Genomic DNA, 20,890 nt, shown 5'->3' with positions numbered 1-20,890 from the left:
TGGCTCCAAGGAATTTATCTAGGACTGGTGGGTGAAAGTTAACAAGACTTTAGTTCGCTTTGCTCATTTCAAGGAACTTCCTGTCCAGAATTAGAATGGTCTGATTTGGAACCTCTTACTGCAATGTTCAGGCATTGGCTAGGCAACCACTTGAGGGGGATATTGTAAAAAGAATTCAAGTGTTAGAGATGCTATATGATGTTTAATGCCCATTCTAGTTCTTGAGAGTTCATGATTTACTCTATATTAATTTATTCTTCATGGTATAGCTATAGAATATCCACTGCATGAATTATATTTGCTATTGTATGCAATTGGAATAGGAAACCTGTTTTGTTTTTTTTTAAGTTGGAGAATGGAATCACACCTATTCACAATTTTTATTTTACAAATAACTTATTATTATGGCAGTTTAGCTTACTAATTACTTTAATTATTATAAAATACCCATTACTAAATGCTGTAAGTACAGGGATTTTGTTTATGTGCTTAGCAGTTTACTCATTGCTAAATTCCAAAAGCTTCAGAAAAGTTAACCTGCTGTTTTATTCAGTTAGTGGGGAACTGTAGTGCATAGTTTTTGTGTGGAAATCATAACATATTAAAAGCTAAAAACACCTCCTCAGAAAAGAATATTAAAGTGTATTCCGTATGTCAACAAATTCAAGTAAGCATAAAGCATATTGTTGGTATTTCCTCCTTTTTTCTCAGTACAACCTGAAACTGTGTGTTGTAAGAGGGAATATCATTTAATGGGAAAATTGAAACAAGTAGCAAATGATTTAGTTAAAGGTGTATACCAGTAGAAGAAAGAATTTAATATTGCGTAAAATGAATGCAACTTTGACCAGGATTCAGGGTCTACAGCTTCTTTGAAACCTTTTCAGATCATTGATATCATCACTAAGAAACATTTACCGTGTATATTCTCTCTTCAAAACTTAAATTCATTTTCAGGTTATCTTAATGATCAGACTATACTTCTTTTAGAGCAAAACTGAACAATCTGATTCTAGGTTTCACTGGATTCAAGTGCTAGCCTTTTATTTTATTTTTGCTTTATAAAAAATGGCAACTGTGAAGTCATAAGAAAGCAAGTAAAGAGGTAATCTGTTACTTAGACTGAAATATTAAACCTATTTCTTTTCTCCCAAGATACTAGTTTTCCCAGAAGGTACTTGTACTAATCGGTCCTGTTTGATTACTTTTAAACCAGGTGAGATCAATTAAATTATGTATTGTGACAAAATAATATGAATGATTTCTCAAATGATCTAATAATAAATATACAAAATAACTCATCAGCTTGCTTGGAGCATTTCTTATTTTCTGATAAAATGTTTTTAATCATGTGAATCCACAACTCACTCTTTTACTTTCTCTTTTGGTATCATAATGCCTTCTTCTTTGGAATGTTGTGTGTGTATGTGTGTGTGTGTGTTTGAGCAGAAACCACTAGCAGATTTTTCTTTTCCTCCAAGAACAACTCCCATAGACACTTGGGGTCCGTGTCATCGAGTTAGAAAATGTATTTCAATTATCATTATAATGCTTTCAATTCCTTCTGAGGTTCATGCCTTTTTAAAATATTATGGGGTTGTGAATTTTATAGCAATTTATAATTTCATATGTCATTTCACAGTAATTACTAACATTTTTAAATGTTTTTGTACTGGCTGTTAGAATGCTCAGGACCAAAGTCAGAACTCACTCTAGCAAGTGTGGTAGTTAGTGGTTCAGCACTTAGTTTCATCTAGATTTTCTTCTCCTTATTTTCTCTTTTCCTCTTAAAAAAAAAAATCTTGTTGAATAATAGGTATTTGGAAAATGAAAACAAATTGAGATAAAAATAATATTTTAAGTGACTTAGGCATAACATTTAATATTTTGCTTACATATTTCTAAATTTTAAAAGCTTTCATTTTGGCTAATATTAGGAATTTACCAACATTCAGCCAATAGTTTATGTGTACTCTTAAAACATTTAGTATATTTACATCATTTATTATTAATTTTTTAATTCACTGTAAAACTTGTATTCATATAAAGAGCATGTTATAAAATTTCACTATGTGGTTATAGGAGCCTTCATTCCAGGAGTTCCAGTGCAGCCAATTCTCCTCAGATACCCAAACAAGCTGGTAAGCATCATATTTTACTATGAGAAGAATCTTACCATTCCGAACAGCACAAATTCTCTAGGACTCCTTTTGTCTGAATAAATTGATGAATAGATAAATGGTGGGGACAGATGGGCAGTCTCATTCTCCTTGCCACACTTAGTTTTTAAAAATTTGTGAGACTGGGGAGTTCCCTGGTGGTCCAGGGGTTAGGACTTCACCTTCTGGTGTTGGGGTGAAGGTTGGATCCCTGGTTGAGGAGCTAAGATCCCACATGCCTCATGGCCAAAAAACCAGAACATAAATTACAGAAGTAATATTGTAACAAATTCAATAAAACTTTCTTTTTAAAAGTCTGAAGCCTGGTTTACAACCTTAAAAAAAAAGATACTTTCTTAAAAAACACTTGCGAGGTAGGCACAAATTGGTTGATACCAATTTTTGATACTGCTTTTTCTATTACTAAGCTACAGGAAGATATCTCTTTAGCTTCGGCCCTATTGTCCCTGTGATGGTATGAGTAAGTCTCAGCTCCAGGGTCTCTTAGATTGGATTTGAAAAAGCTCTCACAAAGTTGTGATTTTTCATTAAGCTTGAAAGGAAAAACTTCTCCTGATTCAATGGTTATTACTGGTGGAGAAGGATTGAAGTAGCAGGATAAATTTGGAAGAGGCTTGGTGTTCAATGACACTCAGTACTTAGTAGCTGTGACACTTGGCAAGTAGCTTAAATAAGAAAATAGCTGCAAAGAACTTCACATTCTACAGAAAGTCCATGTGGGCTCAGGAAATAGTCTTTGCTCCAGCAAGATGCATTGTTGTCTTCTGGATATTGGTTGTGTCATCATTTTCCTAAAGAAAGTCATTTTTTGGCAGGGAGAGGAATGTTTTGTTTCTGAGAGGAACTTTCTTTACTACAGAATTTACATAAAAAGGCAGGATGTAATTATTCGTGATCTATGTTATTTAAGATTGAGTTCTTGATCAACTTCCTATCAGTGGTTGATTTCTCAGCTTTGCACACATTTAGTTAAAAAATTAAAATTTATCAAATTTTTACTCAGTATACTTCTGCCTGTGGATTTGCATTTGTCGTTTATCCAAATTCTTTCACTCTGTACTATTTCACTACTATAGTCTCTTCTCCCATATAAACTTCTTTTTGAGAACTGACGTATTCTGGTTTTTGTAAGCCAATTAATTATCCAGATATGTTTATATTAGGACAATAGTTAAGCATACACAATAGTTTTTTTTTTTTTAATTCAGAGCAACTTAATTCCATAAAAAGATACGTGGTTACATATGGATGACAGACAGATCTTTGCCATGTAGGTATATAATCCAAGAATTGATAGATCACTTCACTATTGTTTAGTGCTTGTTTTATTTTTCAACATATTGTTTTTAATTCAAAAAGGAAGTATATGAAGACCAATATCAAAATAAAATTTTTGGTTTTATTTGATATTTTTTCTGTAATAGTTTAAATACTATTGTTATTCTAGGATACTGTGACTTGGACGTGGCAAGGATATACATTGTAAGTTGCTTACATTATTATTCATTTATATAAATTTTATTTAAGTGAAGAAAGAGAAAGAATTTGTTCTGTTTTTTTAAGCCTTTTTTTAATGGAAGTAAAGATTTCTCATCAGAGCCTTAAATAACTGATGTTTCTGTAGAGAGCATAACTATCTTGCCCATTAAACCCCAGTGTCTCCCATGTGCAGAATTCTAGTTGTCAGTTCTAATGCGTCTCAAGTGTTTACCAATTCTTAAGAAACATTCCAGTGATCTCACTTGCATCCTCTTTAGCTTAAATTTTGTAGTTTCATTCTCATTGCAAATTTAACGTTATCTGGTGTCTCCATCTTTTTTTCACTTCATTAGTTTGAACAGTCCAGAGCAGTTTAGTCATATGGCCTGAAATAGTTGTGATGTGTCTGATTTGAGTTGAGGAAATAGCTAAGCAAGTTTTTACTTCCACTCTTGGGTTTTGAGAGGCTGGGAAATCAGCAGTTTCTGTAAACAGTTAAGAGAAGAGAGGAATACAGTTTCACTGTTAAGCAAGCTGAAGTGAAATAGATCTTTTAAAAAGAGCAGAATACATAGAATCTTACTTTCTCTCAAGAAGTTCTTTTGTTTAGTTCCCCTCCCTATTAAGGTGCCTCCTTTGGTCCTTTTACCTGCGCAGACAACATTGACATCCCTCAGTGTTCACCTCAAGGAACCTGGCTGGCTTTGGGCTGCAGAAGAGAAAAATAAAATGATAAGCCTTCCCCAAAATAAAAAAAGACAACCTGTTTACATTTTGGGTTTGAGGGCTTTTCCAGAGCTTATGCAGTAATGCCTTTTGATATTGTTACACACAGAGCTCAAATTATTGATGGATAGGTGACCATCGCTTGGAAATATTTAAAAGAAATCATACTTTGCCTTCAAATACATTGTAGACAATCCAAATAACTTATGAAAATTAGATTTTTTTCACTACAAACTTATGTTCTCCATTTTTCTGTGTGTGTAAATTGCTTTGAAATAATACATTTAAATCAGAATAGATGGGCTGATTACATGTGTTAATAAATACTGATACTTGTGAGACATTTATATTCCTGTTATGTTTCAGTCCTTGGTAGTTAAAGTTAAGTAAATAACACTAAAAATAGGGCACATAAACTGTAAAGGATATCTATTTATTCCCTTGGCTAGAATACCTTTCCTGTCATTACTAATTTCAAATTCCTGGTTTTCAGAAACAAATAGTATGAGGACATTTTAGAAAAAAAATACCTGAAAATTGAGGGGTAACATATTTATATTTCCTGAGGTATGTCATCCTCAGGGCCTTTACAAGTTAAGTCCTCTTAGAGATAGTGACTTTGGGTTCATTGTGACTTTTTTTGGTTTTGCAGCGGGACTAGTGGAAATGAAGGTCAAATAGGAGATTGGGGGTAAATAGAGTGGTTGAGTATTTAATCTAGGCTTCTAATCTGAGAAGTATGTGACAGGAGGAAAAATAAGAGAGAGAATACAACTAAGAAAGAGAGGAAAAAAATATTTTCAGAGTTAAAGATATCTTAGGATTTGTAAACAAACACAAGATCTTCTAAAGAAACAACTTTTTTATCTTAGGTCACAACATCACACTCATGTGTGGTAACCTCCCGTTTTTACCTTATCTTCTCATCTCCATCATATTATATTTAGCACTGTGTCTATTATGTCTAAGTCAGTTTCCCCAATTGTCCTTGAGAATTCCATAAGAAATGCTGTTTGGTTTGTCTGTAGTGTGGACAAGTCGAATTCAAAGAGATGTTGTGCGTGGTTTCATTTTTTTAAAAATAGTGTTCAGAATTTTCAAATCAATATTCAAATCATTGAATTCCAAAGCTCTCTTTTAATCATTAAAGAACAGTTTACTTAATGAGAGACAATGTGGTTTTATTTTTATGGGCCCACATTTTTTTTTTCACTATTAAAAAAAATGTAGTAACATAATATTCTACTCAGGAGTTTTTCTATAGACAAATTACTATATCTTAAAATGTGACTGTGAGTAGTTTTCTCTAGGCCTAGGAGTCTTAGTTGTCAAGGAGACTTCAAATTTGGGGTTCATTCTGCTGAGCTGTGGCTCTGACCCACAAATACATTATTTGGTATTGTGTTTCGCAATTTAACTTTTGAATATCAAGAGTAGTTCTCTGTCCTCCAATTAAAAAAATATCCTACGATAAACCATGGGGGCTTCCCAGGTGGCACAGTAGTAAAGAATTTGCCTGCCAATGTAGGAGATGTAAGACACAGGTTCAATCCTTGGGTCAGGAATATCCCCTGGAGAAGGAAATGGCAATCCACTCCAGTATTTTTGGGAAATCCCAAGACAGAGGAGCCTGTTGGGCTACAATCCGTGGGGTTGCAAACAGTCAGACATGACAGAGCAACTGAGCACATGATAAACCATAATGGAAAAGAATATTAAAAAGAATGTATAATAAAACATTAAAAATATTTTAAAAAGAATAGTTCTCTAAGCCCAAAAAGTGGTATAGCAGCAGAGTGGCATTTATAAATGCAGAATACACACAAAGAGTGACAAGGGTTGCTTGTTTGTCAAGAAAGGATTGTTGAGCAATATTAGATAGTACTTGTGTTACCATATAAAAATGGCCTTCTCTCTTTTCTCCTCAGCATTCAACTTTGTGTGCTTACTTGGTGCCAGCCCTTCACAAGGGTGGAAGTTGAGGTAAGTGGTTCAAAATGTAGCCTTGCAACTTGTGGTTTGGCCTTTCTTATCATAGTGAATTTTCAGTCTGGAGAGATCAGATGTAGAAAGATTAGAAGTTAAGTTTGCCACCTTGAAAATAAGCCCTGTTCTTTTGCAAATTGTGTATCTAAACCCAAGCTGGCAGAGCTAGCCCTTAAACTTGCGTTAGGAAGCACAACTTCCTAGCTTCTGGGAATTTCCAACATGTCACCACCCTGGTTGGCCATATTTGCATCACTCACTCCTATCTTTTTATTCCTTTTAATGCTGACAAATAGATTTAAGGGACTAGATCTGATAGACAGAGTGCCTGATGAACTGTGGACAGAGGTTCGTGACATTATACAAGAGACAGGGATCAAGACCATCTTCAAGAAAAAGAAATGCAAAAAAGCAAAATGGCTGTCTGAGGAGGCCTTACAAATAGCTGTGAAAAGAAGAGAAGTGAAAAGCGAAGGAGAAAAGGAAAGATATACCCATTTGAATGCAGAGTTCCAAAGAATAGCAAGGAGAGATAAGAAAGCCTTCCTCAGTAATCAGTGCAAAGAAATAGAGGAAAATAATAGAATGGAAAGACTAGAGATTTCTTCAAGAAAATTAGAGCTACCAAGGGAACATTTCATGCAAAGATGGGCTCAATAAAGGACAGAAATGGTATGGACCTAACAGAAACAGAAGATATTAAGAGGTGGCAAGAATACACAGAAGAACTATACAAAAAAGATCTTCACGATCCAGATAATCATGACGGTGTGATCACTCATTTAGAGCCAGATATCCTGGAATGAGAAGTCAAGTGGGCGTTACGAAGCATCACTATGAATAAAGCTAGTGGAGGTGATGGAATTCCAGTTGAGCTATTTCAAATCCTAAAAGATGATGCTGTGAAAGTGCTGTACTCAATATGCCAGAAAATTTGCAAAACTCAGCAATGGCCACAGGACTGGAAAAGGTCAGTTTTCATTCCAATCCCAAAGAAAGGCAATCCCAAAGAATGCTGAAACTACTGCACAACTGCACTCATCTCACACGCTAGCAAAGTAATGCTCAAAATTCTCCAAGCCAGGCTTCAGCAATACATGAACCGTGAACTTCCAGATGTTCAACCTGGTTTTAGAAAAGGCAGAGGAACCAGAGATCAAATTGCCAACATCCGCTGGATCATAGAAAAAGCAAGAGAACTCCAGAAAAGCATCTATTTCTGCTTTATTGACTATGCCAAAGCCTTTGACTGTGTGGATCACAATAAACTGTGGAAAATTCTTAAAGAGATGGGAATACCAGACCACCTGACCTGCCTCTTGAGAAATTTGTATGCAGGTCAGGAAGCAACAGTTAGAACTGGACATGGAAAAAAAAAAAAAAAAAAGAACTGGACATGGAACAACAGACTGGTTCCAAATAGAGAAAGGAGTATGTCAAGGCTGTACATTGTCACTCTGCTTATTTAACTTATATGCAGAGTACATCATGAGAAACGCTGGGCTGGAGGAAACACAAGCTGGAATCAAGATTGCTGGAAGAAATATCAATAACCTCAGATATGCAGATGATACCACCCTTATGGCAGAAAGTGAAGAAGAACTAAAGAGCCTCTTGATGAAGGTGAAAGAGGAGAGTGAAAAAGTTGGCTTAAAGCTCAACATTCAGAAAACTAAGATCATGGCATCCGGTCCCATCACTTCATGGCAAATAGATGGGGAAACAGTGGCAGACTTTATTTTGGGGGGCTCCAAAATCACTGCAGATGGTGACTGCAGCCATGAAATTAAAAGATGCTTACTCCTTGGAAGGAAAGTTATAACCAACCTAGACAGCATATTAAAAAGCAGAGACATCACTTTGTCAACAAACATCCATCTAGTCAAGGCTATGGTTTTTCCAACAGTCATGTATGGCTGTGAGAGTTGGACTGTGAGGAAAGCTGAGCACCAAAGAATTTATGCTTTTGAACTGTGGTGTTGGAGAAGACTCTTGAGAGTCCCTTGGACTGCAGGGAGATCCAACCAGTCCATTCTAAGGGAGATCAGTCCTGAGTGTTCATTGGAAGGACTGATGTTGAAGCTGAAACTACAATACTTTGGCCACCTGATGTGAAGAGCTGACTCATTTGAAAAGACCCTCATACTGGGAAAGATTGAGGGCAGGAGAAGAAGGGGACGACAGAGGATGAAATGGTTGGATGGCATCACCGACTCAATGGACCTGAGTTTGGGTGGACTCTGGGAGTTGGTGATGGACAGGGAGGCCTGGCGTGCTGCGATCCATGGGGTCACAAAGAGTCAGACACAACTGAGCGACTGAACTGAACTGAATGCTGACCTCTGCCGAGTTTCATGATAAGCCTTCACATCCTGACCAAAGGAGCTATAGTAGCTGGTGGAAACCCCCAGCTTCTTGAAGAATTATGTTCTGTGAAATCTGAGATTGTGAGAGAGACACAGAGTCAGAAACTCTCATTTTTAGAATCAGTCTGCACATGGAAAACCTGAAGAAATTGTGTTATATGAGCCATTATGGCTGAAGAGTATAAAGGCAGCTCGAATCATCGTTCACAGGACACTTTTTCACGTTCAGTTACAGTGGCAGGTGGGGAGTGGAGGAGTAGTTAGAATGTTCTGAAAATTCTGACCAGATTTTTAAGGCTTTGAAGATTGATTCCAAGAACTCTGCTTAGTTTCTAGGGATGACATGGAATAATGGGCCTTTGAGTTCAGAATCTTGTTGGCATTGGTGATACCCTTAGGTAGCCTCTGAAGAGAGAGGATCAGAATAGTGGTTCTCCAGATTTTTGCCTAGATTTTCCAATTGCATGCACAGCTTTTGTAATGAAAACCTTAACTCTGTGTATGTAATTCAGAGTCCTGAGTGGGGGCCAGTGCTCTAAGTGACAGCACTGTGGAATTTAAATTATAAGAATCCTATTTTACGTTGTTGGATAGCTTGGTTATTCAGCCATTTAGATGTCAATAGTGCCAATGTTGTAGGAGTGCAAATTATGTCAGGATGAGTTTGACTACAGTGAAATTTTTCTTGAGACTTGCAGGTTGCTTGCCTGCCATGAAAATGCTTGTTTATTAATTACGTGTCACACTTCTCCACTTTTATAACCAGCTCAGTATCGCTCCGTGTGACTGGAAAACACTAGATCTTGGAATATACTTAGATGTTTCTAGAGAAACAGGTTCAATTCCCGCTGCTGCTGCTAAGTAGCTTCAGTTGTGTCCGACTCTGTGCAACCCCATAGACGGCAGCCCACCAGGCTCCCACTTCCCTGGGATTCTCTAGGCAATTACACTGGAGTGAGTTGCCATTTCCTTCTCCATCAATTCCTGAGTCTATGAAATGAACTGACAACAGGCAGATTAACAGCAGAAAAGATATATACAAATTTATTAATCTGTATCTTAATAAGTTTAGAAAGTACAAGGAGAAGCAAAGTGAATCAGATTTCTTTTCCTGAGACTTCTCAGTGCCTTTGAAATGTTTGACCATTGAACCCCTTTTCTCTCTGGAAACCTCCTAGAACCAGTGTTCCATAGAATAGCATTTTGGGAAACCTTGTTGGAAAGAAATATCTTATTACTTCTAAGTACTCTGAGCACAGTTCTTCCTTCTTAAATAGCTGCTCAGATAGCTAGCCCTGTTTTCTTTATCTAAAGAGAAAAAGAAAACCCAAACATAACACAGCTATACTATCTTCTCTGCAAATTCAGAGATACTGTTTCTACATATGTGTGTGAGAAGTCACTCAGTCATGTCTGACTCTTTGCGAGCCCATGGATCATAGCCTGCCAGACTCCTCTGTCTATGAGATTTTCCAGGCAAGAATACTAGAGTGAGTTGCCATTTCCTTTTCCAGGGGATCTTCCCGACCCAGGTATCGAACCCAGGTCTCCTGCATTGCAGGCAGATTCTTTACCACTGAGCCACCTGGGAAGCTCGTTTTTATATATATATATATATATATATATATATATATATATATACACACATGTATATATATGTATATATATTGTTCCTTCCTCTTAAGTTACCCCTCTTTAGCTAAGATCTGGCAGTAGATGTGGAAATGCAAACAGAACTGTGCATTTTCTTTTGTCTAGCACACATGTCAGTGGTCAAATTCTGTTACAACAGAGGTATGCAAATTCCTCATGTTTTGCCCTGACCATTGTTACCACATTTCCTTTCTGTGTCGTGGCTTGCTTTCTTTCTTTTCAATTACAGTATTTGCATCCTTCTTAGACCATTCAGATAATATTTTCTGCAAAGCCAACCATGTATCCTTTGTTCAATAACTTCACACTCAAAATAGCTTTCAACCAGTTGAAAACAGCTGAATAGGTAGGGATTTGAGGTGTAAGAATTGAAGATGGAAATTTGTGGAGCTCAATTTGGGTATTCTTGTTTTTGTTGTTGTTTAGTCGCTCAGTCATGTCCAACTCTTCTGTGACCCCATGGACTGTAGCCCACCAGGCTCCACTGTCCATGGGATTTCCCAGGCAAGAATACTGGAGTGAGTTGCCATTTCCTTCTCCAGGGAGTCTTCCAACTCAGGGATCAAACCTGCCTCTCCTTGACTGGCAGATGGATTCTTTACCACTGTGTACCTGGGAAGCCCAAATTCTTATTTTAATTGTAATTTGAAGTTTATGGGTCTACCTTTCACCCAGGGGACTCCTAGCTACTTTATGACTTTTGAATATGTTAATTCCTCACTGTTGGGATGTAACTGGAAAATGTATCCCAGAGGCCCACCAGGCACTAAGTATATGCGCACCATGGCTCAAGACTCTCACAAGGGACTTCCTGGTGGTCCAATGGTTATGATTCTATTTCTGCTTTGCAAACTTTGCAAATAAGTTCATCTGTACCATTTTTCTAGATCTCAAATGTAAGTGATATTATATGATGTTTGTTTTTCTCTTCTGACTTACTTCACTCTGTATGACAAGCTCTAGGTCTATCTACGTCTCTGTAAATGACACTATTTCAAAGAACTGCACATTTCTTAAGATTCACCTGTTAAAATCCTTTTCTGTTACTTAGGGGAGGAAAAGATTGATTGTAGTATCATTACTAATCAATCTTCCTCTCGTCATCATTTATTTAATAGAAAGGAATGTGCTGGATGTGGTCACTAAACAACGAATAAACCAGCTTTACTGGTTCAGAGTATTCATGCAAAAGACTGGCTCTAGATAACAGAGAGCCTTAAACAGTGTGTGGGGGAATTGGGGCTTAATCTTGTGTGGAGTCTAAAGCCCCCGAGGAGGTACTTTTGGGACCAAAAGTACAAACAAAGGATGCTAGTGTGGGAAGCAGTCCAGTTAGACTCTGACCTCCTCCTCATCTGGGTCAGAATGGTACAGAGTAAATAGGGTGAGGGAGGAGGGAAGATTGCAGTGAGGAGGGGAAGGGAGCTGTGGAGCCTATCTCAGGTACAATGGAAAAGTGAATTGAAGTTCACATGGGATGCTGTTGGCGAGGAGAGATTTCTCTCTACCCATCCAGGTTCAATTTCTGGGTGTATGAAATAAACTGACAACAGGCTGATTAACAGCAGAAAAGATATATACAGATTTATTAATTTTTCATATGGTATGAAAAATTACAAGGGCATCACAGGGAATAAAAAGTGAATACCCAAAAAAGTGAGATTTGAGAGCTTATATAACTTATTAATAACTTATTATATAACTTATTAATAGTAAAAGCAGGGGAGGGAGGCCATAGGCCACTTAGGGGAGAAGAAATGATTTTTAAGAAAGAACAGTAGGCTCTTAGAAGAGATAGGAGATGTGATGGTGTGTGATAAAGTTTGTCTGAGTGTGATGTTGATTTCTGGTCTCCTCCCCTCTAATGAGAGTCAGTCTTGCCTGTATGATGAAACTCCCTAGGAGGAGACTTAGGACAATTGAGTTCTTTTTGGAAGATCTGTCATAGGCAGATAAGGGGAGTTCAGAGAAAGTCTCTCCCTCCATTGATGTTTTTAAGTATCTTCAGCTTAAAATAATCAATATATCTAAGAGGCATATTTAGTGTGGCATGTCCTGAACTCCTTCACTGTCTTCTTTCTAAAGTTGAAAATGAAGTATCATTGAAATGAAAGTGGAATTGCAACTTGAGACACAAGGACCATGTTTGAAACAGGAAAATAGGATGGCAGCAGGTCAAAGAGGGATATAAGAGGACTTCCAAGCAGCAGTGAGGTTCGATTTAAGTAACTTTATCCTCGCCCATCACATTGACAATAAAAAAAAAATAGACTCGGTGTTAAGATCACATATTTTGGCCCACCTGCACAAACTAGAAGGATAAAAGATCTTCAATAGAAGAAACAAGTAAAAATTTTTTTTTGTCTCATTGCAGCATGTGGGATCTTAGTTCCCTGACTAGGCATCAAACCCATGTCCCCTGCAGTGGAAGTGTGGCGTCCTAACCATTGGACTGCCAGGGAATTCCCAAAAAAGTACTTTTACATTTGGAGCCAGCGTGGTCACCTGGAGAAATTACATAATTTTTCAAGCAGCTCCAAGGACTTGAACATGAATTTGTAGTAGCCTCAGCCAATGAGGTTTTGTACCTTTGCTGAGCATCTCTCAGTTAGCATCACTCTCTAACTGAAGTGGGAAGGCAGGATCAGGAGAGGTGACTGAGCATGTGATTAGCACCCTGCATGTGGCAGAAGTGGCAGATTTAGGTGACAGAAAGGTCATATAGAAGTGTCTGACTCCCAAAGTCTAGTGTAGACAGGCAGACAGATGTTGCCAGGAGGGGGTGGATAGAGAGGGATGAATAGGTGCTGAGAGAGACCATCAGGTTCTCAGAGTTTGCATGACTAGGTTAAGAGAGGAGTAAACACTGATAGATAATGAGAAAGTCTCATGGAAAACCTTGTCAGAGAAGGAGATCAGAATGGCCAAGGCAGAGTTGAGAAGAGTATCTACGACCAGGTGAAGGGGCTGTGAAATCAAGATAGGCCATCAGTGTGGATACTGAGGATAGCAAGAGAAGATAGAGGTAGAAACTTTGTGGTAGAAAACTTGTGGTCCTGGGGCCACTGGGGTATTTAGGTGTGTATTAGGGTTCAGTAATAGATAATGGCCATCATGTTACCCTCTCTCTGGCTGATCTTCCTTCCAAATAAAAGATATGTTAATGCAGTGAACCTTGAATGACTTTGTACAAATTGGAAATGTGATATAGAGGACAAAGTCTTCTCCAAGGAGAAGTGACTTATTAGAATTTCCACTGAATGGCTTCTCAGAAGGGTTGGGGGCCTCCAAGACCTATGAGTGTCAAATCCAGACTGTTAATTATTTTGAACTCTCAGTGGAATTTTTTTTTGTGGAAAATACTCCCTGCGCTAAAAGCAACCTAACTCATAGTTCATCGTATTGTGTTCGGTTAGCAGTGTAACAGCAATTTATTTTTTTAGGGTTTTCAATATGTTCTTTTATGACCCACCAATCAAGTGGATTATAAATGATCATTTGGCTTTTTAAAAATGAATAGTTATTTGACAATTTAAAACCTTAATTGATCATATTATTTTGTTAGTTTTTCTGTGAACATCTCTTTTAACATAGTTTTCTCCCTTGGATTTCATCCTAAGCAACTGTAAGAGATTTTACTTGAACAGGATGGAGGGAACTTTTGGAAATATTTATTTGCAGACTGTTTGTTGCTCTGGATATGTAAGTGATGTGGGGACCTCTGGTGGCTTAGTTTATTTTTCCAGCTTAAAGAACGACTGGGTACTAAGTGAAAAGCTAGACTTAGAAGTCCAGTTGAAAAGGACGGAATCTAGTCAAATTTTTCCTTTGGCAGTAGAGGTAATTGAGGCCCATAAAGGCCAAATGACTTTTCCAGGATCTCGCACAGCAGAGCCAAGGCATCAGCCCAGGCCCATGCTCTCTCCGCACTGTGACATTGTCCTCTTGGAGAGGATGTTAAAAAAAAAAAAAAATGTGAGAAGTAAAATGACATTATCCTATGATTTCTGTCCATTTTATCCTAAAAATGTCCCTTGGGTCCATTCTGGCCTCTACATCCTCCCTCCCTCTGCTCATGTTATTACCATCACTCACAGGTTGATTGTAGTTGTCTCCAGGGCTCCTCCCTGCTCTGAGCCTCTTCCCCTTTGGTTATCCACTCCCTGCCACCAAAGTTACTGCTCAAACACTTGGACCTGTTCATTTGACTCACATGTTTAAACTTCATCTCTGAGTCACCATTGCCCGTAGGCTTCTTAAATATGATTAACAGGCTTGAAAACAGATCTATGTGAGTCTGAAAGTGGTGTTATTTATACAAATCTTTACTTTTCTTTCAAGCTGTGACCTGGTCATTTGTGTGTGGCCTTAGCTGTATTGTTTAACCTCTCAGAGCCACATTCTTTACCTATCAAAGGGAAATGGGTAGAATTTGCCTCATGAAATTGTTGAAAGAGTTCATCACATAAAACCCTTTATATAGGAATGGATAAAGAAGATGTGGTACATATATACAATGGAATATTACTCAGCCATATAAAGGAACGAAACTGAGTCATTTGTAGAGATGTGGATGGACCTAGAGACTGTCATACAGAGTGAAATAAGTCAGAAAGAGAAAAACAAACATCATATATTATTGCATATATGTGGAATCTAGAAAAATGGTATAGATGATCTTACTTGCAAAACAGAAATAGAGACACAGACACAGAGAACAAACGTATGGGTTGGGGGGAACGGAAATAGGATGGGATGAATTAGGAGACTGGGATTGAGATATATACACTATTGATACCATGTTTAAAATAGGTGAGAACCTACTGTATAGCACGGGGAACTCTACTCAGTGCTCAGTGGTGACCTCAATGGGAAGGAAATCCAAAAAAAAGGGGATATTTGTATACCTATAACTGATTTGCTTTGCTGTACAGTAGAAACTAACACAATTATAAAGCAACTACACTCCAATACAAGTTAATTTAAAAAAAAAAAAACACCTTGTATAAACTACCAAGCACACAGTAGGTGCTTGAAGGATGGTAACTCTTATTGGTGGACTTAGCTCACTGTATCATACATTTCTCTCCCACTACGTGAAGACCTCCTTGAGTGCAGAACTTTCGTGTCATGTTCTCAAGGCTTAGTGCAGCACCTGAAAGATACCAGGTGCCTAAGCAGTATTTTTTAAATGGAAACGAGCCATGAAATCTTGAGCAATTCATTTAATCTTTGTGAACCCCAATTCCTTATGACTAGACTTGAAAGGATTAGTGAAATAAAATGATATATATTAAACACCTAGCATGGTGCCTGGTTCATAATTGATAAACAGTAGCTATTGACAAGATCATGTTTATCCTCAAAAAGTCAAGATCAAGTGTTAGCTTTTCTGTAAAACCTCTTTGATTGCTTTTCCCAGCCCCTTGACCAAATTAATCATTTCCTGTCTCTCATGCTCATACTCCAGGAGAGTTGTAAAATATGACAGACAGGCCTTGGGCTGAATCCCAGTCATGTGACCTATATAACTTTAAGTAAGTTAATTAAGCTTTTAAGCCCTATCATTAGGGGTAATGATAGTTAGTGTGTGTTGTATCAGTCTACCCTATTAAAATATGTATCTTCTTTACAGCAGGAGTTAGGGTCCTGTTCTTCTTACCTGGTACATAGTAGGTGCTCAAAAAAAGTAAAATGACTTAAATACAGTACCAAAACCTTATTAATATTAGAAAACTATAACCAAAAACAAGGACAGTATCAATGAGGTATCACAGAATATCACATGGAGAAAAAAAGTAAAATTTAAAATGATAAAGGAAAACATGATGTTAGACAAAATATAGAAAGCCCACATAGGGTTAAAAAACAAGCAGAAGAAATGATAAAACATAAAGTTTGATCAAGTGATAAAGTATGACTGATATAGGAATGGATAGAGAAGATAAACTGCAAAAAACAAAGTGCTACTCCTAATAACATTTTCAAACACAAAGGCTGGGTGGGAGAAAAGGCAGCTTTGAGAGTAAGATCTGAGCAGTTTCAGCTTTATGGCTTCCAGAATTCCAGACATTGACTCATTTCATCCTCACCACAACCAGGGATGTGGGTGATCATAGCCCTCTTTTTAGAGTTGAGGAGACAGTTCAGAAAACTTAAAGGTCATAATAGTTAACATACAGAAAGACCCAGAGCCTGAATTCACATCTCCTGAGTCCAAGTACAGTGTTCTTTACCTGTGTGCTAGAAAGGCAGGGGATTTCATATAATGACAGCTTATAAATTAATTTATTTAGCATTTAAAGTCTTAGGCCTCACAATTGTAATGGAAAGGTTTATTTGCCTTTCAGTTTATGCCTGTTCAAGTACCAAGGGATGAAGAAAGAGGTGATCCTGTCCTTTTTGCCGGTAGAATCCGGAATTTAATGGCAGAGTAAGTATCTATATGTGATTGTAATCAGTAAATAGTTTTTAAATTATTGGTAAATGACATTTACTATTGTTTGAAGTTTTTGTTTTTTTCTTCATGAGAGCCTCATTCCTCAACTCATTTTGGTAAGGAAAAAGAATGTGCCCAAGAATGTAGTCAGTAAGACAATCTATAAATATTTTCCCAGATGTAACCCCAAACTATTGGAAACGTGCCTCTGCCAGAATGGGAGCAGGAAGGGTACATGACCCAGAAGAAACCAGCCAGTGACTTCCAAAGGATGGATTCCCCCAACCTGGCCTGTCACCATCAGACAAAAGGTGGTCTGAGCAGTTCGTGCCGTGATCCACCTTCTATCCTCCCAGCCTCCAAGTAGCTGCTGAGGCCAGGTGTTTCAAAGGCATAAATGATTACAGCACTAAAAAGGAAAAAGTCTGCAAGGGAATGCACTAGATGCCTAAAAAGGGGGAAAGTCACCCTCACTAAGGGGATGGCTATAAATTTAGGATTTAGAAACTGCAGAACATAAGCCAAGTGTTTTCCTGCACGTAAAGGAGTTTTAACTGATTGCTCTTCTGATTATATAAATTACCTCTCCTCCTATAATGAAAGAGTGTGTTATACTGAGTTGGTTTTTTCTCAAAAACCCTAATGAACTTTTTGGCCAACCCAATACTGTCCCCACCACCCAGGCAGTCTCAGAGCCCTCCAGGTGTGTACACTCTCCCCCAGCACCACCTCCCTCAGTCATGTCCAGCAGTGGGTTTGGAGCTAATAAGCCAGCCTTATTTACTCTCTTAGTGAAAATGCAATGAGAACTCTGAATTTAGCTTCATAGCTGAATTTGGCATTATAAACAAGATTATATATATTATATCAGTACGTTTATTATATATATTAATATTTCACAGGAAACTAACTTTATTTTCAAAAAAATAAATGTCTAAGTTTCTGGCTGAAAAAGTTTTGTTACTCTATGTCCCAACATGTAGTTGATTTACCTAGTTTCTTGAGCAGCTACAAAATTTGCTTTGATATTGTTTTCTTCCGTCTTCCCTTGTGTTTTCATACTAGCTTATGTCCAAAAGTTAGGAAGGAAGATAAGTATGAGGAAATGACATAATTTATATGAGATATTTTGACTTCCTGAAATGTCTAAAAACATTTTTTGTGTGTGTGCCTAAAAACAGAGGAAGGATTTGTTTAAGCATCCTTTTCCTGGATTTGAAGGCGTGGAGGTAGAAGGGCCTTGGATAAAGAATAAGGAAGCAGATTTCCCTGGTGGTCCACCAGTTAGGACCCCATGCTTCCAGCACAGGTGGTGTGGGTTCAATTCCTGTTTGGGGAACTAAGATCCCATATGCTGCATGGGGTGACCAAAAAAAAAAAAATGAGTAAGAAAGACCTCAATTAGTTGCACAAGCTTGGACAAGTTCCCTCTAAGACTCCTTTCCTCATGTGTAAAAGTGGGAGTTCTAATCCTTGCTTGGCCTTTCTCATGCTTTTGGTTATTATGAGAGTCAAGTAGGAAAGTATTTGTTGAATACATTTGAAATGGTAAAGAGCCAAGTCAAAGTAAGCCATGGTGGTCGACCACCAATAAATATTTACCAAGCGCTGTGCTAGACCATTTACTTGTGTCATTTAACATAATCTTCACAGCAGCTCTGAGGCAGGTGAGGAACAGAGGCTCTGAGGGCGCAGTGTTTTGTCCAAGACCATGGCGGGTAGTGAGAGTCTCTGGCATGCATGCTCCGTTGCTAAGTCATGTTCGACTCTTCTGCAACCCCATGGACTATAGCCCGTGGACTGTAGCCTGCCAGTCTCCTCTGTCCGTGGGATTTTCCAGGCAAGAATACTGGAGTGGGTTTCCATTTCCTTCTCCAGGGGAACTTCCCCACCCAGGGATTGAACCTGGGTCTCCTGCATTGTCAGGCAGGTTCTTTACCACTGAGCCACCAGGGAAATGAGAGTCTCTTGACTGGGATTCAGATCGATACTTTATGTTTCCAAAGCCCAAGTTCTTGACTGTTTTGTTCTGTTCACTGTTATAATTCCTGAAGTGTTTTTTAATTCTTCATATTTTTTACACCAAATAGTTATTAATCAAAACAGCCTAGTTGCAGGTAGGAAAAAAATGTTTAGTCGTATTGCATTCATTGAAAATTTAATGTTCTTAGCCACAATTCAGCAAAATCAAATAACAGCTGATGACATAATTTTATGATTGTCACTGAATAGGTGTGAATAAAACTTTAGCCAAGAGGGATCTGCAGGAAATTTATGTACTGCACAGGTGTTCTTCTTGTCACTCAAGTGTCTTTTCAAGTTCTTGTTACTGTTATTTTTGCCAAGTCTGGTTCCCTATTAGTAGATCTCTGAGCAGGAGGGAGGTAGTTGGAGTTGTGTGCCTCTTTGAGGATGGAGGGTGTTTAGGTTTGGAAGAAATACAATCTTATTATCAGTTCTGTTTAGTATTTTTTGAAGATTGCTGGGTAGCAAGAAGACAATCTTCAAACTTAAAAGATGAGAAAATACAGATGACTAGTGATTTGTATAAACTATTCACTTACAATATCTAGGTGTCATTTATCTGTTTAAATGGTATGTCCATAGGCATTCTTAGTTGGTCCTTAAAATAACCCTGTGGTTGCTTTGTGTTGTTTAGTTGCTAAGTCATGTCCAACTTTTTTGTGACTCCATAGACTATAGCCTGCCAGGCTCCTCTGTCCATGGAATTCTCCAGGCAAGAATACTGGAGCGGGTCGCCATTTCCTTCTCCAGGGGATCTTCTTGACCCAGTGATCAAACCCATGGCTCCAGCCATCTCCTGCGTTGTAGGCGGATTCTTTACCACTGAGCCACTAGGAAAGCCCACAGTAACCCTGTGGCTGCTGCTGCTGCTGCTAAGTCGCTTCAGTCGTGTCCGACTCTGTGCGACCCCATAGACGGCAGCCCACCAGGCTCTGCCGTCCCTGGGATTCTCCAGGCAAGAATACTGGAGTGGGTTGTCATTTCCTTCTCCAGTGCATGAAAGGGAAAAGTGAAAGTGAAGTTGCTCAGTCGTATCCGACTCTTAGCGACCCCATGGACTGCAGCCTACCAGGCTCCTCCGTCCATGGGATTTTCTAGGCAAGAATACTGGAGTGGGGTGCCATTGCCTTCTCCGGTAACCCTGTGGAGGAAATGACTATTCCTATGCACAGATGAGAACAATGAGGCTTAGGTTAAGTGCCAAAAGTTCCACAGCTGGTAAAAGACTCCATAGAGTCTTGAGCTTAAGTTTTCTCATTACTTTCCATGGACTGAAGTCAACTACTATTATCATTGTAGTCAAAACACAAAAATGGCACGCTGGCAGAAACACACAGACATAAGGAAACTGACTTGGGCCACAGTACATCTGTGAAGTAAAGAAATATGTGTCTTTGGCAATAGCAAGCCAAAGCCACTGGTTCAAAAGGTAGTAAATACTTTTCCATGTACTGTTTGTTAACCAATTCAAGCTTACTGAAACATCATAACCTTTTTTAAAAAGTTGAATTTGTTTGCTTTTTTTATAGAGCTCTGAAAATTCCAGTAACAGATCACACCTATGAAGACTGCAGATTGATGATTTCAGCTGGCCAGTTGACACTGCCTATGGAAGCTGGGTTGGTGGAATTTACCAAAATCAGCCGGAAATTGAAGTAAGCGTATTTTAAAATCACCACACTTTCCTAAAGGTGACTAAAAGAGATCTGAAATCCTGTATGTTTATTTTCTCTGGGTTCATTAATGCCCAGCTCTAGAACCTACATGGTGTTTATTAGGAAAGCCATTTAGTTTATACAGTTTTGTTTTTTAAAGAAATGCTACTTCAGACATGTTTGTTAGTAGTGGGAGAACAAGAGATAGTAAACATGGGTCAGCACAAATCTGCCTCTCTGCTCAGAAACGTCTCAGAGTAGTTAGTCAGTCCTGCCTCCTTCTTATGAGAAGTATGGCATAGGGACTTCCCTGGCTGTCCAGTGGTGAAGACTTCGCCTTCCAATGCAGGGGTTGGAGTGCACCCCTGGTTGGGGTGCGAA

At 38.3% G+C, this 20,890-nt stretch overlaps 1 protein-coding gene and 1 non-coding gene across 2 annotated transcripts in view; one reads left to right on the top strand and one right to left on the bottom strand.

The window, feature by feature from the left end:
* The window catches only part of LPCAT2 (lysophosphatidylcholine acyltransferase 2), a 67,238-nt gene that overhangs the window by 10,285 nt on the left and 36,063 nt on the right, over positions 1–20,890 (top strand). Inside the window, exons 5-10 of the mRNA XM_081514212.1 lie at positions 1,156–1,216; positions 2,083–2,141; positions 3,628–3,662; positions 6,314–6,368; positions 16,741–16,823; positions 20,384–20,509. Coding sequence (XP_081370338.1) covers positions 1,156–1,216; positions 2,083–2,141; positions 3,628–3,662; positions 6,314–6,368; positions 16,741–16,823; positions 20,384–20,509 — 419 coding nt within the window. The remainder of the gene's footprint in view (positions 1–1,155; positions 1,217–2,082; positions 2,142–3,627; positions 3,663–6,313; positions 6,369–16,740; positions 16,824–20,383; positions 20,510–20,890) is intronic.
* TRNAV-GAC (transfer RNA valine (anticodon GAC)) lies at positions 18,714–18,785 on the bottom strand. Its single transcript has one exon. It is a non-coding gene; the product is annotated as a tRNA-Val (tRNA).

Source organism: Giraffa tippelskirchi, chromosome 7, assembly GCF_054371585.1.
Source record: "Giraffa tippelskirchi isolate mGirTip1 chromosome 7, T2T-mGirTip1v1.2.pri, whole genome shotgun sequence".
NCBI lineage: Eukaryota > Metazoa > Chordata > Mammalia > Artiodactyla > Giraffidae > Giraffa > Giraffa tippelskirchi.
Note: the sequence above shows the minus strand (reverse complement) of the source record. Positions and strands in the feature narration are given on the sequence as shown.